The sequence below is a fragment of the Eulemur rufifrons genome, chromosome 19, assembly GCF_041146395.1.
Source record: "Eulemur rufifrons isolate Redbay chromosome 19, OSU_ERuf_1, whole genome shotgun sequence".
In the NCBI taxonomy this organism is placed as follows: Eukaryota; Metazoa; Chordata; class Mammalia; order Primates; family Lemuridae; genus Eulemur; species Eulemur rufifrons.
This window is the reverse complement of record NC_091001.1, coordinates 26,443,326-26,468,437: the sequence shown is the minus strand read 5'-3', so window position 1 is coordinate 26,468,437 and position 25,112 is coordinate 26,443,326. Positions and strand designations below refer to the sequence as shown.

At 37.1% G+C, this 25,112-nt stretch overlaps 2 protein-coding genes and 1 long non-coding RNA gene across 4 annotated transcripts in view; 1 reads left to right on the top strand and 2 right to left on the bottom strand.

Moving 5' to 3' along the window:
• Positions 1 to 1,331: 1,331 nt before the first annotated feature.
• On the bottom strand, positions 1,332 to 16,836 carry LOC138399786 (uncharacterized). Of its 2 annotated transcripts, none has more exons than XR_011236187.1 (8): positions 16,668 to 16,836; positions 15,622 to 15,764; positions 14,960 to 15,081; positions 9,909 to 10,028; positions 9,566 to 9,666; positions 8,885 to 9,239; positions 2,746 to 2,855; positions 1,332 to 1,593 (listed from the first exon to the last, which is right to left on the bottom strand). It is a non-coding gene; the product is annotated as an uncharacterized lncRNA (long non-coding RNA). The 2 variants fall into 2 exon arrangements; XR_011236188.1 differs by having other exon boundaries at positions 14,960 to 15,075.
• Positions 7,506 to 8,698, bottom strand: DCAF16 (DDB1 and CUL4 associated factor 16). Its single transcript, XM_069494439.1, is given in 2 exon segments — positions 7,506 to 8,314; positions 8,317 to 8,698. Coding segments are annotated over 2 exon segments (648 nt in total). The 5' UTR covers positions 8,639 to 8,698; the 3' UTR covers positions 7,506 to 7,988.
• A 325-nt stretch (positions 16,837 to 17,161) lies between the features above and the next one.
• The window catches only part of NCAPG (non-SMC condensin I complex subunit G), a 33,575-nt gene continuing 25,624 nt past the window's right edge, over positions 17,162 to 25,112 (top strand). Inside the window, exons 1-7 of the mRNA XM_069493849.1 lie at positions 17,162 to 17,272; positions 18,309 to 18,530; positions 18,983 to 19,211; positions 21,772 to 21,917; positions 22,193 to 22,277; positions 23,187 to 23,379; positions 23,861 to 24,010. Of these exons, the coding sequence (XP_069349950.1) occupies positions 17,162 to 17,272; positions 18,309 to 18,530; positions 18,983 to 19,211; positions 21,772 to 21,917; positions 22,193 to 22,277; positions 23,187 to 23,379; positions 23,861 to 24,010 (1,136 nt within the window). The remainder of the gene's footprint in view (positions 17,273 to 18,308; positions 18,531 to 18,982; positions 19,212 to 21,771; positions 21,918 to 22,192; positions 22,278 to 23,186; positions 23,380 to 23,860; positions 24,011 to 25,112) is intronic.

Genomic DNA, 25,112 nt, shown 5'->3' with positions numbered 1-25,112 from the left:
GCCATATCATAAACCTACAAGTTTATCCTAAGAAGATTTAACTCATTGTTTACCTAGGTAGAGTTAGTTGAATGATCTGTAGTAGCCTTTTAGAAGACTTTTGACCCTCAACCAAACTATCTATCATTGTGTAAATTCCGCCCTTGGCAACCGAGAGCCTGTATCTGCCCTATAAGTACCTGTGTAAAAGTTCAGGCTTTGTTACATCTCCGCGGGAAGAGATTGTAATCATCCGGGCACCCTCCTTTGTCTATCTTCATAAATCTTTACTTTATAAACTGTATCTTTGGCTCTGCGTATTATTTTTTATTTCTGTTTCCTACTATTTTTTCATCCTTTGCGACGACCCCAGCCTGAGGGACCCGTAACCTCTTTGTGGGGAGCGTAGCTAACTCCCCGCAATAACTTAATAAGAAAAAATGTAAAATATTAAACAGGAATATATTATGGATCACCACTGGATGTAACCATATCTTGATAGCAAAAACAGTATGGAAAATGAAAAACAATATGAAATTTCAAACTGTTCTTTTTAAAAAGTAGATACAAGTTGAGTATCCTTTATGCAAAATGTTTGGGACCAGAAGTGTTTCGGATTTTGGATTTTGGAATGTTTGCAAATATATAGTGAGATATTTTGGGGGATGGGACCTAAGTTTAAATATGGAATTCATTTATGTTTCATATACATCTTATACATAGCCAGATAAAATATTTTTAATAAACTGTGTGTTGTGCACCTGCATTTTGACTACAACCTGTCACATGAGGTCAGGTGTGGAATTTCCCACTTGTGGCATCATGTCTGTGGTCAAAAAGTTTTGTATTTTGGAGCATTTCGGATTTTTGGATTAGGGATGTTCAACCCGTAATTCCTTGTACTTTTGAGTCTACAGATGAAAAAATTTAAACAAAAAGCTTGTTGAAATTACTGCTATAGACTATACATAATTTATGTAAATAAAGAAAAAATTATTGAGAGTTCTGTAAATAAAGAAAAAATTATTGAGATCTGCCTAAGCAAGGGAGAAAGTTCCTTTTACAAAGTAAATTATTGAAAAATGTTTTTTTCCCTGAAAATATCTTTTGCAGTGTATCTCAATAAAGGTGAACATCTATTGCAAACAGAGTAAGATGCCTGAAGGCCCAATCTAATAGCTGACAATACTACAATTTTACTATATTTTTAATGTCAAACTTCTAAAATCCAATTACTAAGTTATAACATAATTACTTTTTAAGAAATAAAATTTCAGATTTGTTCTTGTGACACAGTGACACTTATCCAAAATGCTTATGTGGGGAACTGTGGTCTCATTTTATCATTAAAATTAAACCTAGTTTTCTAGGTTTCTCTGATGTCACAACATCTGTCTTACTCCTTTCTTCATTTTCCATTGTATTCAAACATTTGTTCCAAGTTTTCCTAGAGAACCTACTTCCTAGAACCTCCATCCTACTTACTTGACACAGCAGACAGCCTGAACTTTCCTTTCATTGCTTTCCTTTGTGAGATCTTATGGTTTCAGGATCCCATGCCTTCTTACTTAGATTGCTCCCTTGTTTTGGTGAAGCACATTCTCCAGTGATCTCCTAAGAAAGGATAGATAGTGAGATAAAATTGTGAGACTGTGCAAGTCTAAATATATCTTTATTTTAGCCCCACACTTGATTAAATTGTTTGGGTACAGAATTCTAGGCTGGAAATCGTTTCCTTTCAAATTTAATGGCCTTGCTGTTATAGTCTTCCAGTATCCAGTGCTGCTACCAAGAAGTCTAAATGCCATTCTAAAAACATTTGTTTTATGTAACCTGTTCTTTCCTCACCTCTTCAGAAGCTTTTATGATGGTCTATAACCCTGGCATCCTGAAATATCATGATGTGCTTTTTAAATTTGTTTTTTGTGCACTCAGCGGATCCTTTCTGGAAATGTTTTTTTTTTTTTTTTTCCTTTCTCTCTCTTCACCTCCTTTCTCTGTTTTCTCATTCTGGAACTCTTATTAATTAGATGTTCCATCTTATTCTGATCTACTTTTTTGTTCTTGCCTACTTTTCACCTCTGCCTTTTTGTATTATTTCTTGAAATTTCTTCAGCTTACTTTCCAACACATCTACTGAATTTTTAATTTTGGTTCTCCTATTTTTCCAACTTTTATTTTCTGATTGTTTATTTCTTATAGCATCCTGTTCTTATTTCATGGATGCAATATATGCGCTTATGCTTCTGAGAACATCATAGCTTCTTTGGGGAGTTTTATGTTCATCTTTCATGTTGAAGGTTTCCTCAAATGTCCAGTGATCCTTGCCTATCAGCATATAGTGATTTTAAGTGACTAAAAGCCACACGTGAATGAGCAGGGCTTGTGGACTCTGGGTTTCACTGCAACAGATAATCAAATGTGAAGCTGTTTTTTTCCTTGTTCATCTTCTTAGGTGGGTGAGCAGGGCTGGGTATAAGCCTAGTTGCCATATTTTGTAGCTGGGTAGGGAAAGTTGACTGGAGGCTCATCATGTTCACAATACTGACATTCTCTCAATTGTCCTGTCTTCAGTACAGCACATCACTACCACCGCCACCCTCCCTCAGTCCTAAGTCTATTTGGTTTAATTCCTCCAGAGAATAAGGTTTCAGTCTTTTGGTAGAAAGAGAGGTAGTTGCCTGGGTACAAAGGGAGGGCAAAAATAAACCTTCAAATAATTCCCTTGTTTTCCACTTTGCTGCTCACCCCCACGTTTCAGGGTACCTTGTGCCTTCAAATCCTTGAGTCTTTTGGGGTTTCTGGAAGGCAAAGACAGGTGTTCCAAATTTGTAGACCTTTTCTGCGATGAAGAATGGCTGCCAGCACTGTGCTACCTATCAAGTATTAAAAAACAAAAAAAAGAGGAATACATTTAATCTTTTTCTTCATAGTAGAGTGAGAAAGTAACTGCTTAAAATATACACAAACAAAAAACAACAACCCCCAACTACCTACTGAGGCAGCATTTTGAAAATTGTATGTCTGCAAATGTTGTAATGGTTATATGGTTATTTTAACTAAATACCATGTGTCTCTTATAAAGAAAAATCTCCTATCTGGTGCAATTGGATCTCCTCCTCCAACACTCAATGGTACTAACCTTGCATCAACTATGTGTAAGCCTTCCTTACTCCCAGTTAGAGATAAGAAAACACGACGGGAAGAGTAGACTGTTCCCTGGGAATGACCACATGACTACAACCCAAGCTTAATCAATGCTAACTAACACATTAGGGTTGCCAGATAAAAAAAGGAAGCTAAATACAGGAAGTTAGTTAAATTTGAATTTCAGATAAATAAATAATTTTTGGAGTTGCATATCCCATTATTTCATTGCTTATCTGAAATTCAGATTTATCTGGACATCCTGTAATTTCTATTTGCTAAGTCTGGCAACCCAACACATTTAAAGAAATGTGTCCTAAGTAGAATGTGACCAACATAAAAAAGCTGGGTTTAAAGGAAACACGGTTATAGACCAAAGCATTCAAACCACTAGCAAAGTCTACTTCACCATCAAATAGGTAGACAGGGGCCAATACTATGTATTAACTCTTCCTGGAATGCATTGGTTGTGGCCAACATTAATGCCAGCCTTCAATTAATTTAGGAATTTGGGTTCTCCAGGTAATGGCTGACCTGTTCATTGTGTCACCAGAGCTCTGCGACTCTCTAAAGCCATTCTGGTTACTCAGTGCAACCACAAAGCCAATCTAGGCTCTTTTTGGAGGGAAGATGGCCATATCCTTGGACTGCTCCCCTTGTGAGTGCCTCCCAAAGGAAGTTGCCCCTACTGGACCATTGCCTAATTAATACACTGTAAAACAGCAGTTGATATATTGGAGTTTCACAGCTGATACCACAGATGGAAGGGTATTATTAAGCACGGTCTTAGCAGTTAATTTAAACATAATAATTTCCCCCAAATAAGAATATACTACCAGCTCCTTAATTTAACTGCAACACTCACTTTAAGATTCTTTCATCAGGTTTGTTTGAATCTAATTTGATACACCAGCTTGGTTTGTGTATATACTAGGAACTCAGTTTTAATCTTTTCAGGCTGACCATGATCCTGAGTCTCCTACTGAACAATTACTGGTTTTATAGAGCCTAACACCCTAAATGATGCCAGGAATTTTCATATAATGTGTCAGAGTCATCTATGTCTTCCCAAATAAACTGCCCAAATTCCAGTCAAATTTATTACTTTATGATTCAACCCTCAACTGTTGCTAACATTTCTGACCCCATATTGTTTAGAAGCAACAACCCTGTTGCTGTCTTCCTGCTACATTATTATTTTTTAAAATATCAGGCATTCATTTCCCACATCTCACTGAGAAAAGCTGAGCAGCTCTCTCAGCTCACAGGAGGTGGGAATCAGGCAAGTGTCAGGTCACTGTGGTATCCCCGTCCTTTCCATTTTATTGGTCTCACTTCCAAAATTCTTATAAAGTGTATAATCTCACTGCTGCTACCACATGAAAAGAAGAGCTTGGCAAACAGCATACAATTATCAGACACAAATATGTAGCCATTAACTAAACTTTGTTTAAAATTGCCAGAGATATAATCATAGATTTTCCTTTTGACGGGTTGAGACAGAAGTACCTGGTGGTTAGTGCCAGCTAGTGTAGTTCCCTCAGTTCAGTGGGTTTTACTCATGGTGGACTAATATGCTAGCAGCTTGTACAAAGCTGTTTCATGAAGTCTGTCTGAGCGTTATCCAGACTTTTCTACATATTCTAGACATCTGAGCAAAACACTTCTAGCCCTGATCTTTGTACCACTGCCTTGTGAATTTAGCATATAAAACTGCACTGAGCATACATTTAGCATGTAAAACTATCTGTACATAAGATATTTACATATTTTATCTATTTCCTTGGCTGACTATCCCTTGTGGGGTTTAATTGCTGGAGTGTGCCCTCCCAAAGAATCTCCACTACACTTGGATGGTTGCTCCACTCAATTATGTTATATGATCCTCCACAACAAGCCATTTTCAAATATTTGAAAGGCCAGTGTATGGGTAGAGTTTAGGCTTATTTAATGTGACCCCAGAGAGTAGAAATGGCTTGAGATAATGTATATTGGTTTATAGATTTTAAAACTAATTTCTTATGTGTAGTATCTGATTTAATTTTGCATTCCCAGCGACTGGGCTATAGTTGGCACTCTTCCATAATACTATTGGATGAGTTACTAAATTTCTAACAAGAGATATTTAAAAGATATAGGCCACTCCAAAAGACATTGAATTTTCTAACACTGGAGCCAAAAGTAGAAAGCCAGATGTAAAGCAACTTATGCCTAAGTAAGAATATGACCCAAACAACCTCTAACGTGCTTAATTGTTTTAATAAGCTAATATCAAAACATTGTTTTCATTATGGAGGAAATTTGTTTAGATGGATAAATGTGATAGAAGCACCAGCAGGAACATCCCCTAAAGTGGACCTACCATCCACTGTTATGTATGGATTTTTTCATTTTCTCAAGAAGCAGATGGGATTAAAAGACATAATTATGGTCTTCTAGGCTCAAGGTATCGGGACTGCTTTAACAAAAAGGCTGCCTATCTGCACTGAGAAAGAAAAATAGCTTTTAAAAACTTATTAATGTCCAAGGGTTTAGACTTATTTCCTTATTCCTTTGATAAATATTTCTATAAATAGAGGATAAATTCATCTCCCTTTATCCTAATTATGGTGGCTTCATTTGACCAGAAGCCCACATAAGCAAAGTGTAAAGGTAGTAAATTCACCTCCAACCCCCAAAGTGTATGGTCCACAAAAACAAGTAAAGGCTTAGGCTTATGTAGATACCTATCATTGTGTGCAACCTGGGATTACTTAAATTATATAAACAAATGGGTTCAAATTTGGGTCTTGACTGAGTATCAGACTCTTTTCTTCGAGTGTGTTTCTTTTCTAGAGCTGCGGAGGCACCTCCCTATCATACTACATAGCTATAGATATTAAGTAGATACAGATACTAAATCTATTAACTATTTAGTAGTTAGTGAATGGTGAAATTCCCTTAAGCAAAGTAGGAACTATTTCATTTGTTGAGGACAAATGACCATACTCTGTTCAGCATGTACAAAGCTGTTGGTTTATTCAGCTGCCAAGCTGGGGAAAGGCTTCCCTTTGGAGTAAATAGCAAAAAGGCATTCATGAGCAAGGCACTTTTATACTTATACACACACACACACACACACACACAGAAAAAGGAACATATTATGGATACATAAACATCAACATATTTTAATTTTCAGACCTATTCCCTACCTCCTCCCAACCACCCTTAAAAAAATAAAGGATACAGGTACTTGTAACATTTTAAAATCTAATTCCACAGAACATCTACATAGGAACACTTTCTGATACATTCAGTGACACTAACAGTATGAGATATGGTTTCAGGTCAGTAATTTTCACTAACATACTTTTTTCCTACGTTTTTTCCTACGTTCCCTCATTTTTCCTTAAGATAGGATAACTAAGGCTCAGCAGAAATAATCATTAGATTATAAACATTCTTTTCTCTCCTTTAAGTTGCTATGTATTTATAGAATTTGTGATTCCATCACTGCTTTAGTTATTTGATGCCACTTTGTATACAGCACTTAATTATAGAGAAGAGGAAAAAGCATAACCAAAATAAGGAAGAGGATATATGAAACACTTTTAACAATCTGTTTTCTGATTCTCTTTAGATGCCCAGTCAACCAGGACCACACACAGATTTCACTTTATTTAAGGGTATATGAAAAGATTTAATGGTCTCATGCATTTTATTTTATGTACATTGATTTGTTTTGACTCATTTAAATAAACACAGCCAGGCTCATTTGAAAGGGCCATACCCTTCCTTGTTCAGCCAGAAGAAAATCTAAAGCCAATCTACTTAGAAAAACAATGGTACTAAAACTCTTAATTTCAGATTGTATTAAGCAGAGATCTTCTTCTACAAGAAGGTTCTTTAAAATTAGAAGGCTCCTGAAAAGTCTGCAATGGATGTGGAAAGTACATAAACTTCTGCTCCAGGAAATGTTATGCAGATGAAATCTATTAGCAGTTAATATTGGAAGCATAAATGCTCTCTCAATCCTTTCCCATTTATCTTTTGGGAATGTATTTTATTTGCTCTTGACAATAGTCTGAGTGCCAACATTCAGGAAACATATTCCTTACAGAACAGGTGTCTGTCTAATCCCAAGGGATGATCTTATAAGCCAATTTAGAGCCTAATGGAAGCCCATAATATACAATGTTCATCCTGTAATTACAGGTACCATAATAGGTTTGCAGTAGTGTAGGCTAGGTTTCAAACTGCACTGCCCTACAAAAAATAGGAACCCCTGAAGGTTGTCATATGTAGGTATACATATATAAAAGCTGAGAAAGAAACCCACATTCCTGCCATTTTCCTTTGTGCAGTTATTCAATATAATTCGTCTCCTTAGAAAGAAATGTCAAAGAGTATACTCAGAAACATATTATTGGAGGTAGCCAAATTCTTGTTTTCCACATAGCTATTCTAAAGGTTGGGTAACAAAAGGGGTGGTGGTCTACTTTTTTCTTCCCAATAATCATCAGATACCTAAAGTCCATTCAGATAGGCAGAATAAATTGGCATGCGGAGGGTGATGGGGGGAGAACTGAGTGTGGAGAATATTCAATTTATCTTTTGTAATATGGTCTCTTTGGACTAATGCTCCATTGAAGTTCTCATTTATCCACAGGGTTTGTCAAAGGGTATGCTCATAATGCATTTTTTATAGTTGAGTTATAGGACCCTTGGGTGTATGTTCAGTACTTAGTAGTACTTAGGCTTGCCAGGGCATAACTGTTTGGCTGAGAAGGCATTAGTTTCCCCACTGTGGTCTGTGTAATGCTTAACTTTGTACCCCTTTCTCAATTAGCAACATCTGAGATATAAGAGCAAATGGTGGATCTTTATAGTGATACAGTTAAGAGTTTGTTAACTGCCTTTTGGAAGTCAGTCTAAGAGTAAGTAGTGTCGATGGGTTCAGTGCAGGTTGTTTCCTTAACTGTTTTAGTTAGCCAGCCACAGCAACAACGAGAAACACATAAATTAGGAATCTGTCTTAAGTATTCAGGTATGGGAGTGGCTCTACTCAATGTTCGGCTTAACTGTTTAGTGGCAAACTGCAGTGGTCCATTTAGGGTGGCATGATCTCTAGAGAGCCGGCTGGGACTTGTAAGGGGCTTTTGAAAAGGTGGGACTCCACAAGAGGCCAGAGGGGGCCATTCAGGAATTGTTCCAGTTTGGGGATACAATAGGAACAATGGGAGAGTCTCAGGCCTATCTCTCGAAGTATATGAACTGGTGTGCTTGGATCCAAGAGTTTAGCATGATATAACCAGGAATTAGGATTTAAAGGTTTCCCACTTGCAGAAGATTTTAAAAGGCACTTAACCTGCCAGGCAAGACTCTCAAGAGGCATTAAGTTGGATACCACGGGGTCCTGTTCTTCCGAGGAATCCCACTCTTCCCCAGAACTCTCATTTAAGTAGCTAATGTTTTCTTCTTCCTCACTTTCTGATTCTGATAAGGGATCAGGAGAGGGATTTCTGGGACCCATTAGAATGAAACACAATAAGGAACCAGAAAAAGGTAACAATCTAAGCCAGCAGAACACTGACTAATAGAAATGAGATGAAAAATCCTTTTATCAAGATTGGTCTCTCAGTTCATGACACACACAAAGTATGCCTTTGGCCCACACCACCGTGCAGTTCTTCAAGATTATGTTGTATATTCTTCACTTACAAAGAAGACATCTCAGTTCTCAGAACCAGTTCAGTGTGTAAAAGTGTTAGTCACTTACCAGTGGCCCAGGTCACAGAGTATCTCCTTCAAATCATGGCTACCCAAGAAGAGAAGGGGTCCTCATCTAGGCAAGCTGATTTTCTTAGCACCGTCTCAATTGGTAGTGATACTGTGAAGAGATACTTTGTGCACTCTGTTTTGTTGGTAGTGATATTGTCTTTACTTGGCAATGAAAATATGCTCAGTAGCTGCCTTGGCTGCCTGCTGGTGAAGTAACTTTTATGCAGGGGGAATGATGGGATGAGCTGTCAAGAACGTCTGATGTGCAAGGATCCAATGTTTTCCATAGGTGATGCAAATGCCTTGGAAACTGGTGACTTAGCTGTTGGACTATCTGGAAAGGTGGCCTTAACCTGTGAATGAGAAGACTTAGAGATGTGATATTAAAACCTGGGTAACACTATTGTCCATCTAACTTTAGGGTATCCAGTTAAACAAGAGAGCTTATAGACTTTCCTCATTTTATCTCATAGGCTTAGGCCAATTTTCCTGTTGGGAACAGCTCTTACAATCACAAAATTGGGACGGAGAATCTGGGGCCATTTTAATCCTTTGTTGGTACATAACTGGTCCAGTTTGTTTTTAAAGTATGCAGTCCTAGCCCAGAAAATTATTTTTACACAAGTAGATCACTTATGCCTCAAATTCCAAATAGAGAGCTATACAGCTATCTTTTTACCTTTAGATGTGCTTGTTGGGATTAGTTTTAGGTGGTGTGTCCTCATGGTAGAGCTGCTAGATGTTAGGACTCTTGCTGGGACCCTGAGAGGTTGTGGTAAGCTGTTTCAGGAAAAAAAAAAAAAAAAGCATGAAAATTGACCAGCTCCTTTTATGAGATTAATAAAAAATTCCAAATCTAGAGACAAACAAGTAAAGCTCATTTCATTTGCAAAAATTGTAAATACACTTAACAGAATCCAACAGTACATTAAAGAAAAAAGAATATGTTATAATCATATAGAGCCTATTTTTCAGGAAAGCAAGAGTAGCTAAACTTCAGAAAATTTATAAATATAAATTACCAAAACTGGCCGGGCGTGGTGGCTCACTCTTGTAATCCTAGCACTCTGGGAGGCTGAGGTGGGTGGATCATTTGAGCTCAGAAGTTCGAAACCAGCCCGAACAAGAGCGAGACCCCGTCTCTACTAAAAATGAAAGAAATTAGCTGGACAACTAAAAATACATAGAAAAAATTAGCCGGGCATGGTGGCACATGCCTGTACTCTCAGCTACTCGGGAGGCTGAGGCAGAAAGATTGCTCAAGCCCAGGAGTTTGAGGTTGCTGTGAACTAGGCTGACGTCACGACGTCACGGCATCACGGCACTCTAGCCAGGGCAACAGAGCAGGACTCTGCCTCAAAAAAAAAAAAAAAACAAAAAAAAAACCACCCCACCAAAACTAAAGGAAAAAGAAAAGATAATTTTATCAACTGTGGATATTTAACACTTCCCAGTTCTTGCTGAATATCTGTTTATGATTTAAAAAAAATGAAACATTCTTACCAAACTAGAAAGAGAAATTAACTTTCTTAACTTGGTAAAGATATCTACCCAAAACTTTAAGCAAATATTATCCTAAATAAGGTTAGATATATTCCCTTTAAAAGTAGAGTTAGGTAAAGATGATCATATTGACTGATATTACTTGACATAGTACTGAAAGTCCTACTTAATATTATTAAAAAAAAAGGGCAGGTGTAAGAATTGGAAGAGAAGAGATAAAACTATTAATTTACAGATGATATGGTCATCTAATTAAGAAAAGCTAACATATAAACGATTAGAGTTAGGCCAGGCATGGCAGCTCATGCCTGTAATCTCAGCACTTTGGGACACTGAGGTAGCCAGACTGCTTGAGGCCAGGAGTTAGAGACTAGCCTGGGCAACATAGCGAGACCCCATCTCAACAAAAAATATTAATACTAAAAATTAGCTAGTCGTGGTAGCATGTGCTGATAGTAGGAGGCTGAGGCAGGAGGACTGCTTGAGCCTGAGAGGTTGAGGTTGCAGTGAGGTATGTGAGCAACACTGCACTCTAACCTGGGTGACTGAGCAAGACCCTATCTCAAAACAAAACAAAACAAAACAAAACAAAAAAACTATAAGAGCTAATTAAGAGCCCAACAAGGTTCCTGATCTGAGACAAACCTACAAATATTCATTAATTTAGTTACTTATATAGCACTTACTATTGGCCAGTACTACTCTAGTAACTGCATAAATGTTAACTTATTTAAAATTTTCCTAACAACCCTACAAAGTAGGTGCATTTATCATCCACATCTTATACATGAGAATTAAGTTGCCTGACTGAAGTCACACATCTAGCAAGTGACAGAGGGAGGGTTTGAACCTAGGCACCTGACCAAAGGCACACATCTAGCAAGTGATAGAGGCAGGGTTTGAACCTAGGCACTCTTAACTTCTATACCAGCGATACTCACTAGAACATATAAAGTACACTTCACAGAAGGGAGAAAAAACCCTAAACCTATAAAGGATCTAGGAACTAATCAATAATATACAAGACCTAATAAAAGACAGAGAACATAATTTAAAATACAGATTTTCCATGCTTTTAGATGGAACAAATAAATATCATAAAGATATCAACTTTCTCATACTAATTTATATAATTCCAATCAAAATTTTAAGAAACTCTATAAATGAACTTTGAAGTTTATATGGAAAGAATAAAATTCCATATATAGTCAAACCAACTGTTTAAACAGAAGATTAAGAAAGTTCTTGCCCTTCAAGATACTAAGATTTGGCCAGGTGCAGTGGCTCACACCTGTAATCCTAGCACTCTGGGAGGCCAAGGCGGGTGGATCGTTTGAGCTCAGGAGTTTGAGACCAGCCTGAGCAAGAGCGAGACCCTGTCTCCACTGGAAAAAAAAAAAAAAATAGAAAGAAATTAGCTGAACATCTAAAAATATATATAGAAAAAATTAGCCAGGCATGGTGGGACATGCCTGTAGTCCCAGCTACTTGGGAGGCTGAGGCAGAAGGATTGCTTGACCCAGGAGTTTGAGGTTGCTGTCAGCTAGGCTGATGCCACGGCACTCTATCCCGGGCAACAGAGTCGAAACTGTCTCAAAAAAAAAAAAGAAAAAAAAAAAAAAGAGAGATATTAAGACTTATTACTAAAGTTGCAGAAATTAAAACAGGGTGGAATTAGTGTAAGAACAAATAGTCTAACAAAACAGAATACAGCTCAGAAAGAGTCATATATATTTTGGGAATGTAACATAAGGTTGGCACATAAATCAAGCGGGAATAGATACATTCAGTATATAATACTGGTACTATATTGGCTCATTATATTAAGAAAAGTAAAATCATATACTTGTATAATGATACATATAAAGGAGGCCACATGATGGATTAAAGACCTATGGGGATGGTAAAACTATATAGTTAATTGAATATAGTACAGAAGAATATTTTTGTGACTTGAGGCTAGGGAAAGACTTCTTAAATAAAGAAGCATAAAGCACAAGACCCCAACATGATGAATTCTACCACATTAAAATATATCATTTCTGCACTGAACTGAAGATACCAGAAACAAAGTTAACTACAAATCAATTTTTTAAAAAGTTAGCAACTTCAATAAAGAAATGGGGAAAGGACAAAAATATCCAATTTACAGAAGAGAAAATCCAGAGGCATTAACCATATAATCACATTATTCCATCAGTTTGGTAAAAACAGAGCTGGATAATGCAAACTATTAGTGAGTTCCCTTTTGGAAGTGGCATGCTACTGGGATTATATACTGGGGTAACCATTCTGAAGAACAATCTGGCAGCACTACTTAGCCAAATTAACTATTTGCACATCTCAAGATCCAGCAATCCTACTTCTAGGCATATATAGTGAAGAAATTCTCCATAAGACCATCATGTATGAGGATATACTCTGAAGCTTCATCTGTGATGACAGAGAGTTAGAAGTATTCTAGGCTACTATCACGGGAGGAGTGGATAGGTGAAATGTGTTGGAAGCACGTTAGAACTATACTTAGCAACATGGATGGACTTTAAAGGCACAGCTTTAAATGCAAAAAGAAATAGTATCAACATCTCATTTATGCTATTCTGTAGGGGTGATTTCCAGGATGGAAATCAGTGAACATCTCCAGTGTCAAGTACACTGAGTTGTGCTAATAAGGTCATATGGTATGGCTTCAGGTCAGTAATTTTCCTCTAAGAATATTTCTCTGGCTTCTGCACATTCTTTTTATTTACTTCAGTTCCTAGCACAGTGTCTGGCACATCTTAGTGGCTTAGTAAGTGTATTTCAAAGAATTAATGAGAGAATGATAATGAAGGTCTGCAGTAGCTAACTACCACAACCATGTTCTATTTTATTCCAGAGAGAGAAAAATCCCCAAATTATAGGTAGGTGATTTGGTAATATGTTGGACAAAGACAATATGATAACTTTTAGAAGCAGCATCAACACATATGATTCTACTACACCAATATAAAAGAAACTACTCCTAACTTGATCTTTCAGAAGGAACACGAATGTAAATACTTCTAAGTTTATAATACCATTACCTAGTCCAATCCGGAAAGAATATTCAACCTCTGTCACAGACCAGTAAGTGTTGATTTTATTATAATTGAGACAGAAGAAGCTGTTTGCTTTTAATTGCTCTGTCCTCTCATATTTTCATTATTTTCATTTCAACCCGATTGTATCTGCAAGATTAATTGCCTATTCTTCAGCTATTGTGTTACTCAGAGTGTCTTAAAAAGGCTCACTTTACTTTTTTTTTTTTTTATCAGCAATAAGACAGGAAAAGTCTATTTGAAAGCATATGTAATTCTAGACATATGACATTAACCGTGAGCCCATCACTGTTACTCCTTTACATTCCATGTCTATAATTTTTCCATATCAAAACTAAATTAACCATACCTACTCTCTATACTGCCACGTATAATTTACCTTTGAAGAATGATTACCTTGAAATTTCAGAACCAAATAACCTTACTATACTTATTCTTTAGTTTTTGTTATTTCTTCAACTAAGTTTACCAAGGACAGGAAGAGATTTATTCCACTACTTGCTATTATTTGTTCTTCTTTTCCATAGCACTAAAAGCAAGTCAGGAAACATGTAGCTTTAAGGCAGTGAGACCAAGATGTTTAAATTTACTCTAGCATATTTAGTATTTTTTTCAGATTATAAAGTAAAAAAATACCAAATAAAAATATATGCCATTAATCATAAAAAAAAAGATAACATAGTTAGGCTGACCTCTGGTGGCCAGATGCTTCATCCTTTAGTAACTGACAAAATGGTAATGAAGTCTCTGTTTGGTGATGAGATAGCCAAATAAAATACAATAAAGAAATATTAGAAACTTTACAAAGCAATAAAGGTAGCAAGTACCCAAAGCATAAAAAGAGCTGAGCAATTAAAGGCCACAAATAAGAAAAATGCCACCAAATATTAACATTATTATGTTCTTAGTTTAGCAGTCGACTTTACATTAAAAACAAATGGTAATATGCAGTGGTTCTCAAAGTATAGAATAGTTCTATGCTGTCTGATACTGTCATCACTAGCCTCATGTGCCTACCCAGCATCTGAAATGTGGTTAGTGTAAAATAATACCCAATTTGGAAGACATAGGAAGAAAAAAAAAAATGTATCTCAAGAATTTCTGTTGATTACATTTTAAAATAATATTTTGCATATATAGTTAAAAAATTAATGTCCTTTCTACATTTCTCATTTACCACAGCTTTTGAGGCAGTCTATATTTTGGTTATAGTGAAATTATAAATTTTATCAGTATATTCCATGCATTCGTAGGCCTTTTTCTTTTCCTGTAGCTGATTAACCTGAAATACGCTTCCTGTCTTTTCAGAAATTAGACATCTTAGACAGGTACAGTGGCTCATGCCACCTAGCACTTTGGGAGGCCATGAGGGAACATCACTTGAGGTTAGGAGTTCGAGACCAGCCTGGGCAACATAATGAGATCCCTGTCTTTCTACACACACACACACACACACACACACACAATTAGTTGGGCATGGTGGCACATGCCTGTAGTCCCAGCTACTGGGGAGGCTGAGGCAGGAGGATCATTTGAGCCCAGAAGTTCCAGGTTACAGGAGCTATGATGACACCACTGCATTCCAGCCTGGGCAACGGAGTGAGACCTGTCTCTTAAAAAAAAAAAAAAAAAAAAACAAGAAAGAAAGAAAGAAAAGGAAAGAAATTAGACATCTCAATAATTTCGAAATTATGAGCAACTCAAATGCTACCACATTCATTACTTTAACTAGCATTTGAATACCTACAAAGTTTCAGAAATTAGGGAGATAAGGGAGAATGAATAAATTATGACATATTCATACAATGGAATATTATAGCAACCTGTCTGTGCCTTAGTTTCCTCACTTTAATTTAAAAGTAGATCCAAGGTATCTTACAGGGGTTGTTTGTAAGGATTAAATAAAGTAAAGTGCTCAGAGGAGTGTCTGGCAAATGATAAGGACCACTAAAGTGCAAGTTACTATTATTAACATATCAATATGAATTAATATCAATAACATTGAAAAAAAGCAAGTTGTACACATAATTGTTCATATAATGATTAAAACATGCAAAACAGTACAATATACTCATTCAGGGATTTATTCATGTTGTTAATATATAAAAATTTGTATGGTAAAGGTTAACAGTAAATTCAGAAAATCCATTACCTCTTCTGAGGGAAGGTAATTCAAAAGGAGAAAGGTGTACAGGTGGCTTTAGTAATGTTCTATTGCTTCAGCTGGCAGTGGGTACTGAGGTGTAGGGGGGGGAAAAACGGTTTCCCTTCACAGTCCTAGGTCCTTTGGCTGGGCTACAAATTAAGCTGACAAAAAAGATTAACAGGAAAAAGCCATATTTAACTGCATATGCAGGGAAATCCCACACGGGTCAGATGACTGACGCTTATATAACATCCTCAGCTACAGAAGGAATAGGGGTTAGGGGTTTAGAGGTTTGGGGCTTTGGGTTGGTGGTGGTGGGGGTTGTGGCCACATAAGTTGTGGGAAAGTGAGGGGAGAAAATAAATGATGAATAAAGGTTGTCTTGTTATGCAGTCTCTCAGCTAATAAAAGTTATCTCAAAGCAGCCCTCTCCCTAATACAGACACTTTACTAAACAGATTTTCCCTATAGATGTATATTTCTTTTACAAAAGGACAGATTTTCAGAACTACTCTGTCTGCAGTCTCTCGCCTCAAAATATGCCGCAGAAGTATGTTTTAGAGTGGCATATTCTGGTCTTTTAGTCACATTTTGGGATGGTACATCCTGGGCCCCAACAGAGGTATTCATTTTCGTCTGGTCTATTTTCATTTTTTAAAAAAAGGTTTAAAAGACCTAGCTACTGCTCTTCTTTATCACAATCACTACCCTAAAGACTTTTCCATTCTAAGTTCTGCTTTGTTTAATACACTGTCCTTATGCACATTTGTAAACTAGGTCTGGACAGCTGGAATATCTGGAACCAGTTGCAGCCAAATTAAACCGTGCGTCTCTTCGCAGCGGTTCCACACTGCCTCCCTGCACACCCTCCCAGACAGCCCTTCACCAGGCCAGGAACTGGGCCTTGAAAAGACCGCCTCCGTCTCCCTTAGACCTCGAACGCCCTCCTCAGTCGACTCGGCAATGTCTCCCTTCTTAGTACCAAGCTGACCGCGGGGCCCAGCCCTCCTGAACGCTCCATCGTTTCTTTCTGGACGTCTCCCGAAACGTACCCCTCCTCTTGGGATCCCCCGCTCCTTCACCCGGAGCGGAGATTGTTCCCCTCAGCAGAAGTCCTGTTCTCACCGTGAAAGTTCCTTTCTTCTTTCTCAACTCACGCCCAGCCGCACCAATTCACTAGGCCTACAGCCACCAACCCCGTTCCGACTGTCTCACGGCCGCTCCTCCGCCAGCTTTCCCAGCCGACATCACTTCCACGCGAGCCAATGGTACCTCCCCTTAAAAAGCCACTTACCTCCGGGGCGGGGGTTGGGGGGGGGGGGGCGGAAGAGCACGATGGACGCTACGCGCATGCGCTCAGACTATGCGGTTTGAGGGTGGGTGGATCCCGACGCTCTCGCGACAGTCTCGCGGTAGTTCCTCCTCCCGCGAGGGTTATTTGAACACTCTGGCGGTAACCACGCCCTGTGTGGAGCTCCGCTTTGGGGTGGTCGTGCCAGCTGCAGCCGAGTGCGGACAGGGCTTGTCCCGGCAGAGTCTTGGCGCCATGGGAGCGGAAAAGAGACTACTGTCGATTAAGGAGGCCTTTCGGCTGGCGCAGCAGCCGCACCAGAACCAGGCGAAGCTGGTGGTCGCGCTGAGCCGCACCTACGGCACGGTAAGCGCGGCCGGCCCCGGCGCCCCTGGCCTCGGTCGCCGCCCCTCACCCTACCCGGGCGCAGCCTTCCCCAGGGGCTCCCTGTGGCCTTCGTACTCGCGCACCGGACTCCAACCTAGTTTACTTTCGCGACCCACTTCAGAGACCTGAGGTTCGGAGAGGTCTGACGACTTGCCCCGGGTCGCTTGGGCCCAGCTCAGAAAGACCCCGAAGCCTGGGCGCCGTCCACACGGGTCCGGTCTTTGTTTTTCTACCCTGATACCCCCAGCTTCCGGGGCGGGGCGGCGCGGACCGTTAATCCTTAGTCTGACGGTGAATTGGGAGGGAAATGTTGACAAGCACCAAGGCGACCAGGCACCAAATATTGAGCCGTAGATTGGATCCTAGACGCGAGGTTCGATGGTTGTTGGCCCTCGGTCTCCACTCACAGTAAACGGTCAAATTATTCTAACCTAGTCCCCCGGTTGAATTGATCCAATCACCAAATACCAAATTAATCATTAGGACCTGTCTCTTTCTATTTATGTAACTACTGTTTATTCCTTTTGAGTGGAGCAGTGGGAAGAATAGGACAATAAATTTTGGGAACATTATCTTGAGATCCAAGAAAAATTGTGAGTACAAATAACAGGACTTTGAGGATATTAGATAGGATGGGAACGTTGTATCCAGAAGAAATTGCTGTGTGATAGGAAGGCATATAAATATAAAAGCCAGTGTTGATTTTGAGTTGTTCATGAAGAAGCATATTTTTACAAAACTGATACTAAAGGCATATTGAGAATTCAAGGGTATTGGGGGGGAAAAAAATCTAAGGAATCTTTTCATTGTCAAAATTCAAGTTTGTGTGCACATTATAGCCTGGAGAGAAGTTCATGCAAATGCATTTCCCTTTTGCTGGCTTGGTTAATTGAGAGTTTACTAAATAAAGCTTTTAATTTGAGTTATGGGCAGTGCTTTCAGCAGTTTTAGGGTAATGTTGGGAATGAAGGATTTTTATCAGTGCAGTTTATGAATGGTTTCTTTTGTCTTTCAGATGGATGATAAAACAGGTTTTCATGAGGAGTTCGTTCATTACCTTAAATACGCTATGGTGGTCTATAAACGTGAACCAGCTGTGGAGAGAGTAGTAGAATTTGCAGCAAAGTTTGTTACTTCATTTCACCAATCAGATAAGGGAGATGATGAGGAAGGGGAAGATGATGAGGAAGAGGAAGATGGTGGCATTTTAAATTACTTGTTTACTTTTCTCTTAAAGGTACTATGAAAACTAGCACTTCGGGGAAGTATTGTAGAAAATTTTGCCATATTAAAAGGGCCATGGGAGTTTGTATGTTTTAGATAGTGCAGTACCTGGTGTTTGAGAAAATGTCTGTGAATGACTCTGTCTTACAACACCAGCATTAAATTTCTAACGACCTCTTTAAACCAGTTCTCATGTTTGTTTTAAATGGGTTCTTCATTTTAGAAGTTCCTACAAAGAGGAATATACTTTCGTAACTTAGCAAATACTTCTTTCAGACTGTTTATTTTGAGATTGTATAAATTACATATTCAGTATACATATGGACCAAGGTAGCATTATAGTATCTCTTCAGGTGATAAATTACTGTTCTAACTTCTTGAGTTCTGAACATACAGAGTTCTATTAGTATTCACTATTAAGGAATGGTATATAACTGAGTGAATTTTCATTTGTGTCTGTTTTAGTCTCATGAAGCAAACAGCCATTCAGTGAGATTTAGAGTGTGTCAGCTCATAAATAAGCTTTTGGGAAGTATGCCAGAAAATGCCCAGATTGATGATGATGTGTTTGATAAAATTAATGAAGCCATGCTTATTAGATCGAAAGATAAGATTTCAAATGTGAGAATACAGGCAGTTCTGGCGCTTTCACGACTTCAGGATCCCAAGGATGATGAATGCCCAGTGGTTGATGGTATGTGTAGTTTCCTAAATCTTTTTTCAGTTTTGTTGATTTTGTTAAATTCTCAGTAATTGAATTTTTATAATGAACTGTGGAAGAGTATAGGTAATGAATATATGATTCAAATAAATATAAAAACCAAGTAGCAACTGCCCAACCACCCAACTTAAAAAAAAAAAATTCAGTACCTTTGAAATCTGATTGTATCCCACCCCAGTTGCATCCTTCTCCCTCAGAGGTAGTAGCTGTTATCTGAACTTTGAACTTTGAGTTATTCTTTTAAAAAATTTTTAAAAAGATTTTAATTAAATCATGTGTTAATATTTACTTAATCACATATTCATCTTAATGTTAAATTTTGCCTGTTATTTTGTGTGAATCATACTTTATTTTTCTGTGATTTTTTTTCCCTCAAAATTATTTCTATTCTAACGTTAAACCCACGTTGATACATTTATTTTTTTAACTGTGTTATAGCATTCTGTTGTATGAATGTATCAGTTTATTATTTCTAATGTCAGTGGACCCTGTAGTTGTTTCCAATTCATCTGCTCTTAAAAATAGTGTTGTTATGAACTTTCTTAGACATGGCTTCTAGTCTAAGAAGGTTAAAGAATTTTTCCAGGGGTGGATTTGTTGGGATATACAGTGTGCAGGTTCAACTTTATTAGATAAAATGCAAGTTTGCCACGAAACGATTTATCAGTTAATATTCTCAATAGCAATGGCATAAAAGTTTCATTGTTCCTTATCCTTTCTAGTGTTTAGTATTATCAGATTTTTAAAAGCTGTTGGTATATATGGTATATGTCATTGTTACACATCTTTTCACATATTTAGCGTCTAATTATATTTTATATACTTTGCTTATTAACTATATTGTATATGTTATGTCAGGTATGATTAGGGAGAGTTGTCTTGGTTCTTTGGCTCTTTGCTTGGTAGAATCGCAAGCAGGGCTGGTGGGACTGAGTACTGACAGACACGAAGCACTTCCACACAAGTAGCTTTTATTGCAAAGCAAAGTATAAGTCCCCAAAGAGGAACAGGTCTGTCCCCGTGAGTGGAGGTGACCTTGAGTTTAAAGACAGAGTTTAGAAACTATAGCACACTCTTTTAAGTTCAGTAGACAGTGGGGACTGCTCCAATAAGGAACAGCATCATCCCAGGGTTAGGGTCTGTCCTTTATGGTAATCCCTAATAATAATGTCAAGCTGGGGGTGAAATATTCATCTATTTTTGGGGAAATGGATAGAGATTCCTGGAATCATGTACCCTCCCATTTTCTGTCCTTGTATGACTGGCTCTGGAACTGTTATGGCGATAGAGGGTGTAAGTTTTACTATGTTAATGAGGGAAAGCTTACCTCCTAGGTTTTGCGCATGCTTCTGGTCAGGGAAAAATCCCTAACCTCAAGTTCTTGCTGTTGCAGTTTCTTTTCTCTGTTTTTATTGGTCCTCGGCCCTTGACCACATCCCCTATTGCCTGCCCTGCCATTTGCATACCCTCATCCCTACCTAATGTGTTACAATGTATTTTGCCCATTTTTCTGTTGTTTTTTTTTAATTAAAAATCGATTTTTTATTGATTTATTGGCATTCTTTATACATTCTGAAAAGAAATCCTTGGGTTATATCAATTATAGATCTCTTCCTACTTTAGGTGCCTCATTGTTTCATTCTCTTTGGGGTATCTTTTGTTGAACAGGAATTCTAATCTCAAACATAAATCTCTGGCATCATGATTTATACTTTTTATCTCTTAAGAAATCTTTCTCTACCTCTGGGGTCATAAAAATAGTCATAGTTCATTTTTCCATATATGCATAGGTATAGTTTGGGTACTCTTCTATTTCATTGTTCTCTTTGTTACCAGTTTGTTGTTTTTTAAGAGACAGGGTCTTGTTATGTTGCCTGGGCTGGCCTTAAACTCCTGGGCTTGAATGATCCTTGTGCCTCAGCCTCCTGCGCAGCTGTGACTGTTTGTGCTTGCCACAGTCGTTACCGGTTTTGTAATCACTTTTGATAACTTGTAGTAGTTGGTGTTTTTTGGTGTTAAGTCATATGCATTATATTGTGTAATACACAGATATTTGATAGTCAACATGTTCTGGGTAATAAAGCTGGGGAAGATGTGAGAAGTACAGATGAATAAATACATTTAAATACAAGTAATGGGTTTTGTTTCAATGAGTAAAACTGAAGTTTTTTCTTTCTAGGACTTGTTAAAAAATCAAAACAATGGTCCCTTAACTGCCTGCTGTATTAAACTTTCTCCTAAATATTGAGGAATACTAAAGATAACAGTCTTACCCATGGATTTTCCATGACTTTTAGGGTTATTTGTTTTTCAGTTTTATCTTTCAGGCCCAGTCCATTGACTAATTTCTCATTCTTTCCTTAGAAGGGAAGTTGCTGGAAAAAAATTTTCAGCTAAAATTAAATGTGTAAGACTAAAAAATGGTGTGTTTATCATTTTAAAGACATTTTAAAATATCAAAATGTGAGCTATTTTATGACTATGGCTAAATAAATAATGTCTTTAGTATTAAACTATACTGCTTTATTTTTAGCATATGCTGCTTTGATTGAAAATGATCCAAATCCAGAAGTTAGGCGAGCAGTGTTATCATGTATTGCACCATCAGCAAAGACTTTGCCAAAAATTGTAGGTCGAACCAAGGATGTAAAAGAGGCTGTCAGAAAGCTGGCTTATCAGGTAAATAAGTCTAATGTCTTGTGTAGACATATTCTTAAAGGACAAGAAGCCATTTTCTTAATGTAGTTTTGAAAATACTTGGTGCATAGTAATTTCTCCAATTGAGATTTTTTTTATGGAGAATATAGGTAATTTAGGTAGAATCTTACTGTATTAAATGTGTTACCAGATATTAATTTTTTTTGGAGATTATGGGTGATTTTCTATGATGGCGATATTACTAGTTATCTATAAATTATTGGATTTAATGACCATATTTTTATTATCTTTTTAAGGTTTTAGCTGAAAAGGTTCATATGAGAGCTATGTCTATTGCTCAAAGAGTAATGCTCCTTCAACAAGGTCTTAATGACAGATCAGGTAAGGTATACATTTTTATATATAAAATTTCAGTAGATTTTGAGGTCAGACTTAATAAGGTTTAGGAAACGTGTCATAAATTAGGTTACGCAAGCCTGTCATTCCCATAAACCTGGTAAAATATATCTTGGTGTGTTATGTAAAAAACATTTTCTATGTTTACAGATCTTAGTATTTTGGAGGGATGAGCTTATTTCTTTCAACATTCCTGTGTTTTATAGATGGAGGAACTATACTTAAGTCTGTAGAGCTAATTCATGTTAGAAGTAGGACAAGATGTCTTTTTTGGCCCTCTTTCTTCCTTTAAAAAAATACTATCCCCTCTCTGTATACCTTGATATGAATGTATTCTGTGCATCAGAAATAACAAATAGGAATGGTCAGACCAGTATAATTTTCCTAAGTTTTTTTCCCCTATCTGTTAGAGAATCTACTTACAGGAATGATATATTTAAAATTTCCGATTCCCATGAGAAGGCCAAGATGGCTTTATTGTTCTGTAGCAAGAAAACCAACTCGAGTTTGAAAACATTGTCAAAGGACAAAGACCTTAAAAGCTAAGAATAAGGTTTGTTCAGTGATGGATGCCTGTATGATTCACTACTGCAAATAGCAGTCATATGTAATAGATGAAGTCAGGCAACAAGTCAAATAATAGGTATTATATATGTGGTAGTGTTTGGGTATTGGTGCTGAAACTTTTCCATTTTTATTTGGAAATGACTATCACAGTGACTTTTGCAGTATCACTGTATTAATATAATACTTTTTTCTTCAGTATGCTTTGTTCTACCTTTAAATCTTATTTGTATTGTAAATATTGACGTTATATTAATTAAAACAGACAAAATACAGGAATTGGAAGCTAGAGGGAGCATTTGTTCACCTATATTTCAAATGACTCAACAGATGCTGTGAAACAAGCAGTGCAGAAGCATCTTCTCCAAGGCTGGCTACGTTTCTCTGAAGGAAGTATCTTAGAGTTGCTTCATAGGTTGGATGTGGAAAATTCTTCTGAAGTGGCAGTCTCTGTTCTCAATGCCTTATTTTCAGTGACTCCTCTCAATGAATTGGTGGGAATCTGCAAAAACAATGATGGCAGGTATATAACAGATTCATTATTTGAAATATAATGTTGGTGAGCTTCTGCAATTAAAATTAGTTTTTTCCTGCCCATAACTTCTGATTGTATTAATACCTTTTATCTACTCCTCTTTTGTTTGCTTTACTCTGATGAATATCTTTCTCTTCTTTTTTTCTCTGATATAAAAACTCATTACTTTATCATACACAATCTACTTTAGCTGTGTTTTTTTCCCCCATCGTTTTATTACTCTGATTTTTCCATTAGCCTACCATGAGAAAATCCAACAACATACACCCCTAGTGTATGTTTGCTCATTTGATTCTTTTTTTTGTGCTAAATTTCTTCATTTTTGTGTGGGTAAATTAATAACTTTGTAATTAAAAGGATGGAGGTTATAAAGCACATTTGCTTCACATTCCCATTTTTGTACTCAGTGCAATCTTTTAACTGGATATAAAGATCATGCTTTCTTTTATTCTCTTCCTTTTACATGAAGGAAATTGATTCCAGTGGAAACATTAACTCCTGAAATTGCTTTGTATTGGTGTGTCCTTTGTGAATATTTGAAATCAAAAGGAGATGAAGGTGAAGAATTTTTAGAGCAGATTTTGCCAGAGCCTGTAGTATATGCAGAGTATTTACTGAGGTAAAATTTTTTCTTTCAATTTGGACTGTGCTTGTGTTGCTGTGTGAGCCTCCCAGTCCCCTTCCTCAAAGTCACGCTTAGTTGGGAATAAGTTAAAAATCCCTTTTTTGGACATGCAGGAATAAATAGATATATGTGTTGAGTCTTTCCAAAGAATATTCTGTGCTGGTCAGTATACTGAGTCAGTATTTTTAGGATCATTTCCTCAAAACTGTTAAGACATGATTATGAACATTTCTCCATAAAGTTGATAGTGACGTGTTACTTTTTGAAATTAGTTGCTAACTATTTCTGTTAAGCACCAGATAATATTTTAGGGTCTGTGGGCCATACCCGTCTTTGTTACGATGATTCAAATCTGCTGTGGTATTATAAAAGCAGGTGAAGATAATGTATGTGAATGTATGTGGCTGTTTTCCAATAAAACTTTTATCAACTTACGGACATTAAAATTTGAACTTTATGTAATATTTATGTGTAATGAAACACTTTTTTTGATTTAAAAATATTTTTATGATTATTTAAAAACATAAAAATTATTCTTAACTTGCAAGCTGTATAAAACAGGCCAGATCTGGTGCATGGGCCATAGTTTCCCAACTGACAGGCTGGACCTTTGTGGCAGTTTCATTAATTTAAAACTTACTGTTTTAAAATTTTTTTAGAGTATACTTTTTTATTATTTTAATTACTATAACTACTAATTTTACTTTAAAATTATGCAAATAAAACATGAATGCATTCTTGTCAAAATTCAAATGCAGAAATATATAGAATAAAATGTGTAATTCTCCCTTTTACCTCCTACTTCCTCAATCCCATTGATCTCCTGGGGGTTAACAACTAAATTAGGGTTTATATGCAAACTTTTTTTCTGTACTTACATATATTTTTGAAATACATACATAGGTTTCTTTAAAAATATAGCATGTTCTGCATGTTTTATCTTTCTTTCCAAGTATACTGTTGAGATCATTATGTGTTAGTCCATGTAAATCTATTACAGTATTAACAGCATATTATTCCATAGTATGGTGGAAACAATTTATTCCTCTGTTGATGGACATTTAGGGTATTTCCAGTTTTCACTGATGAAAACAAA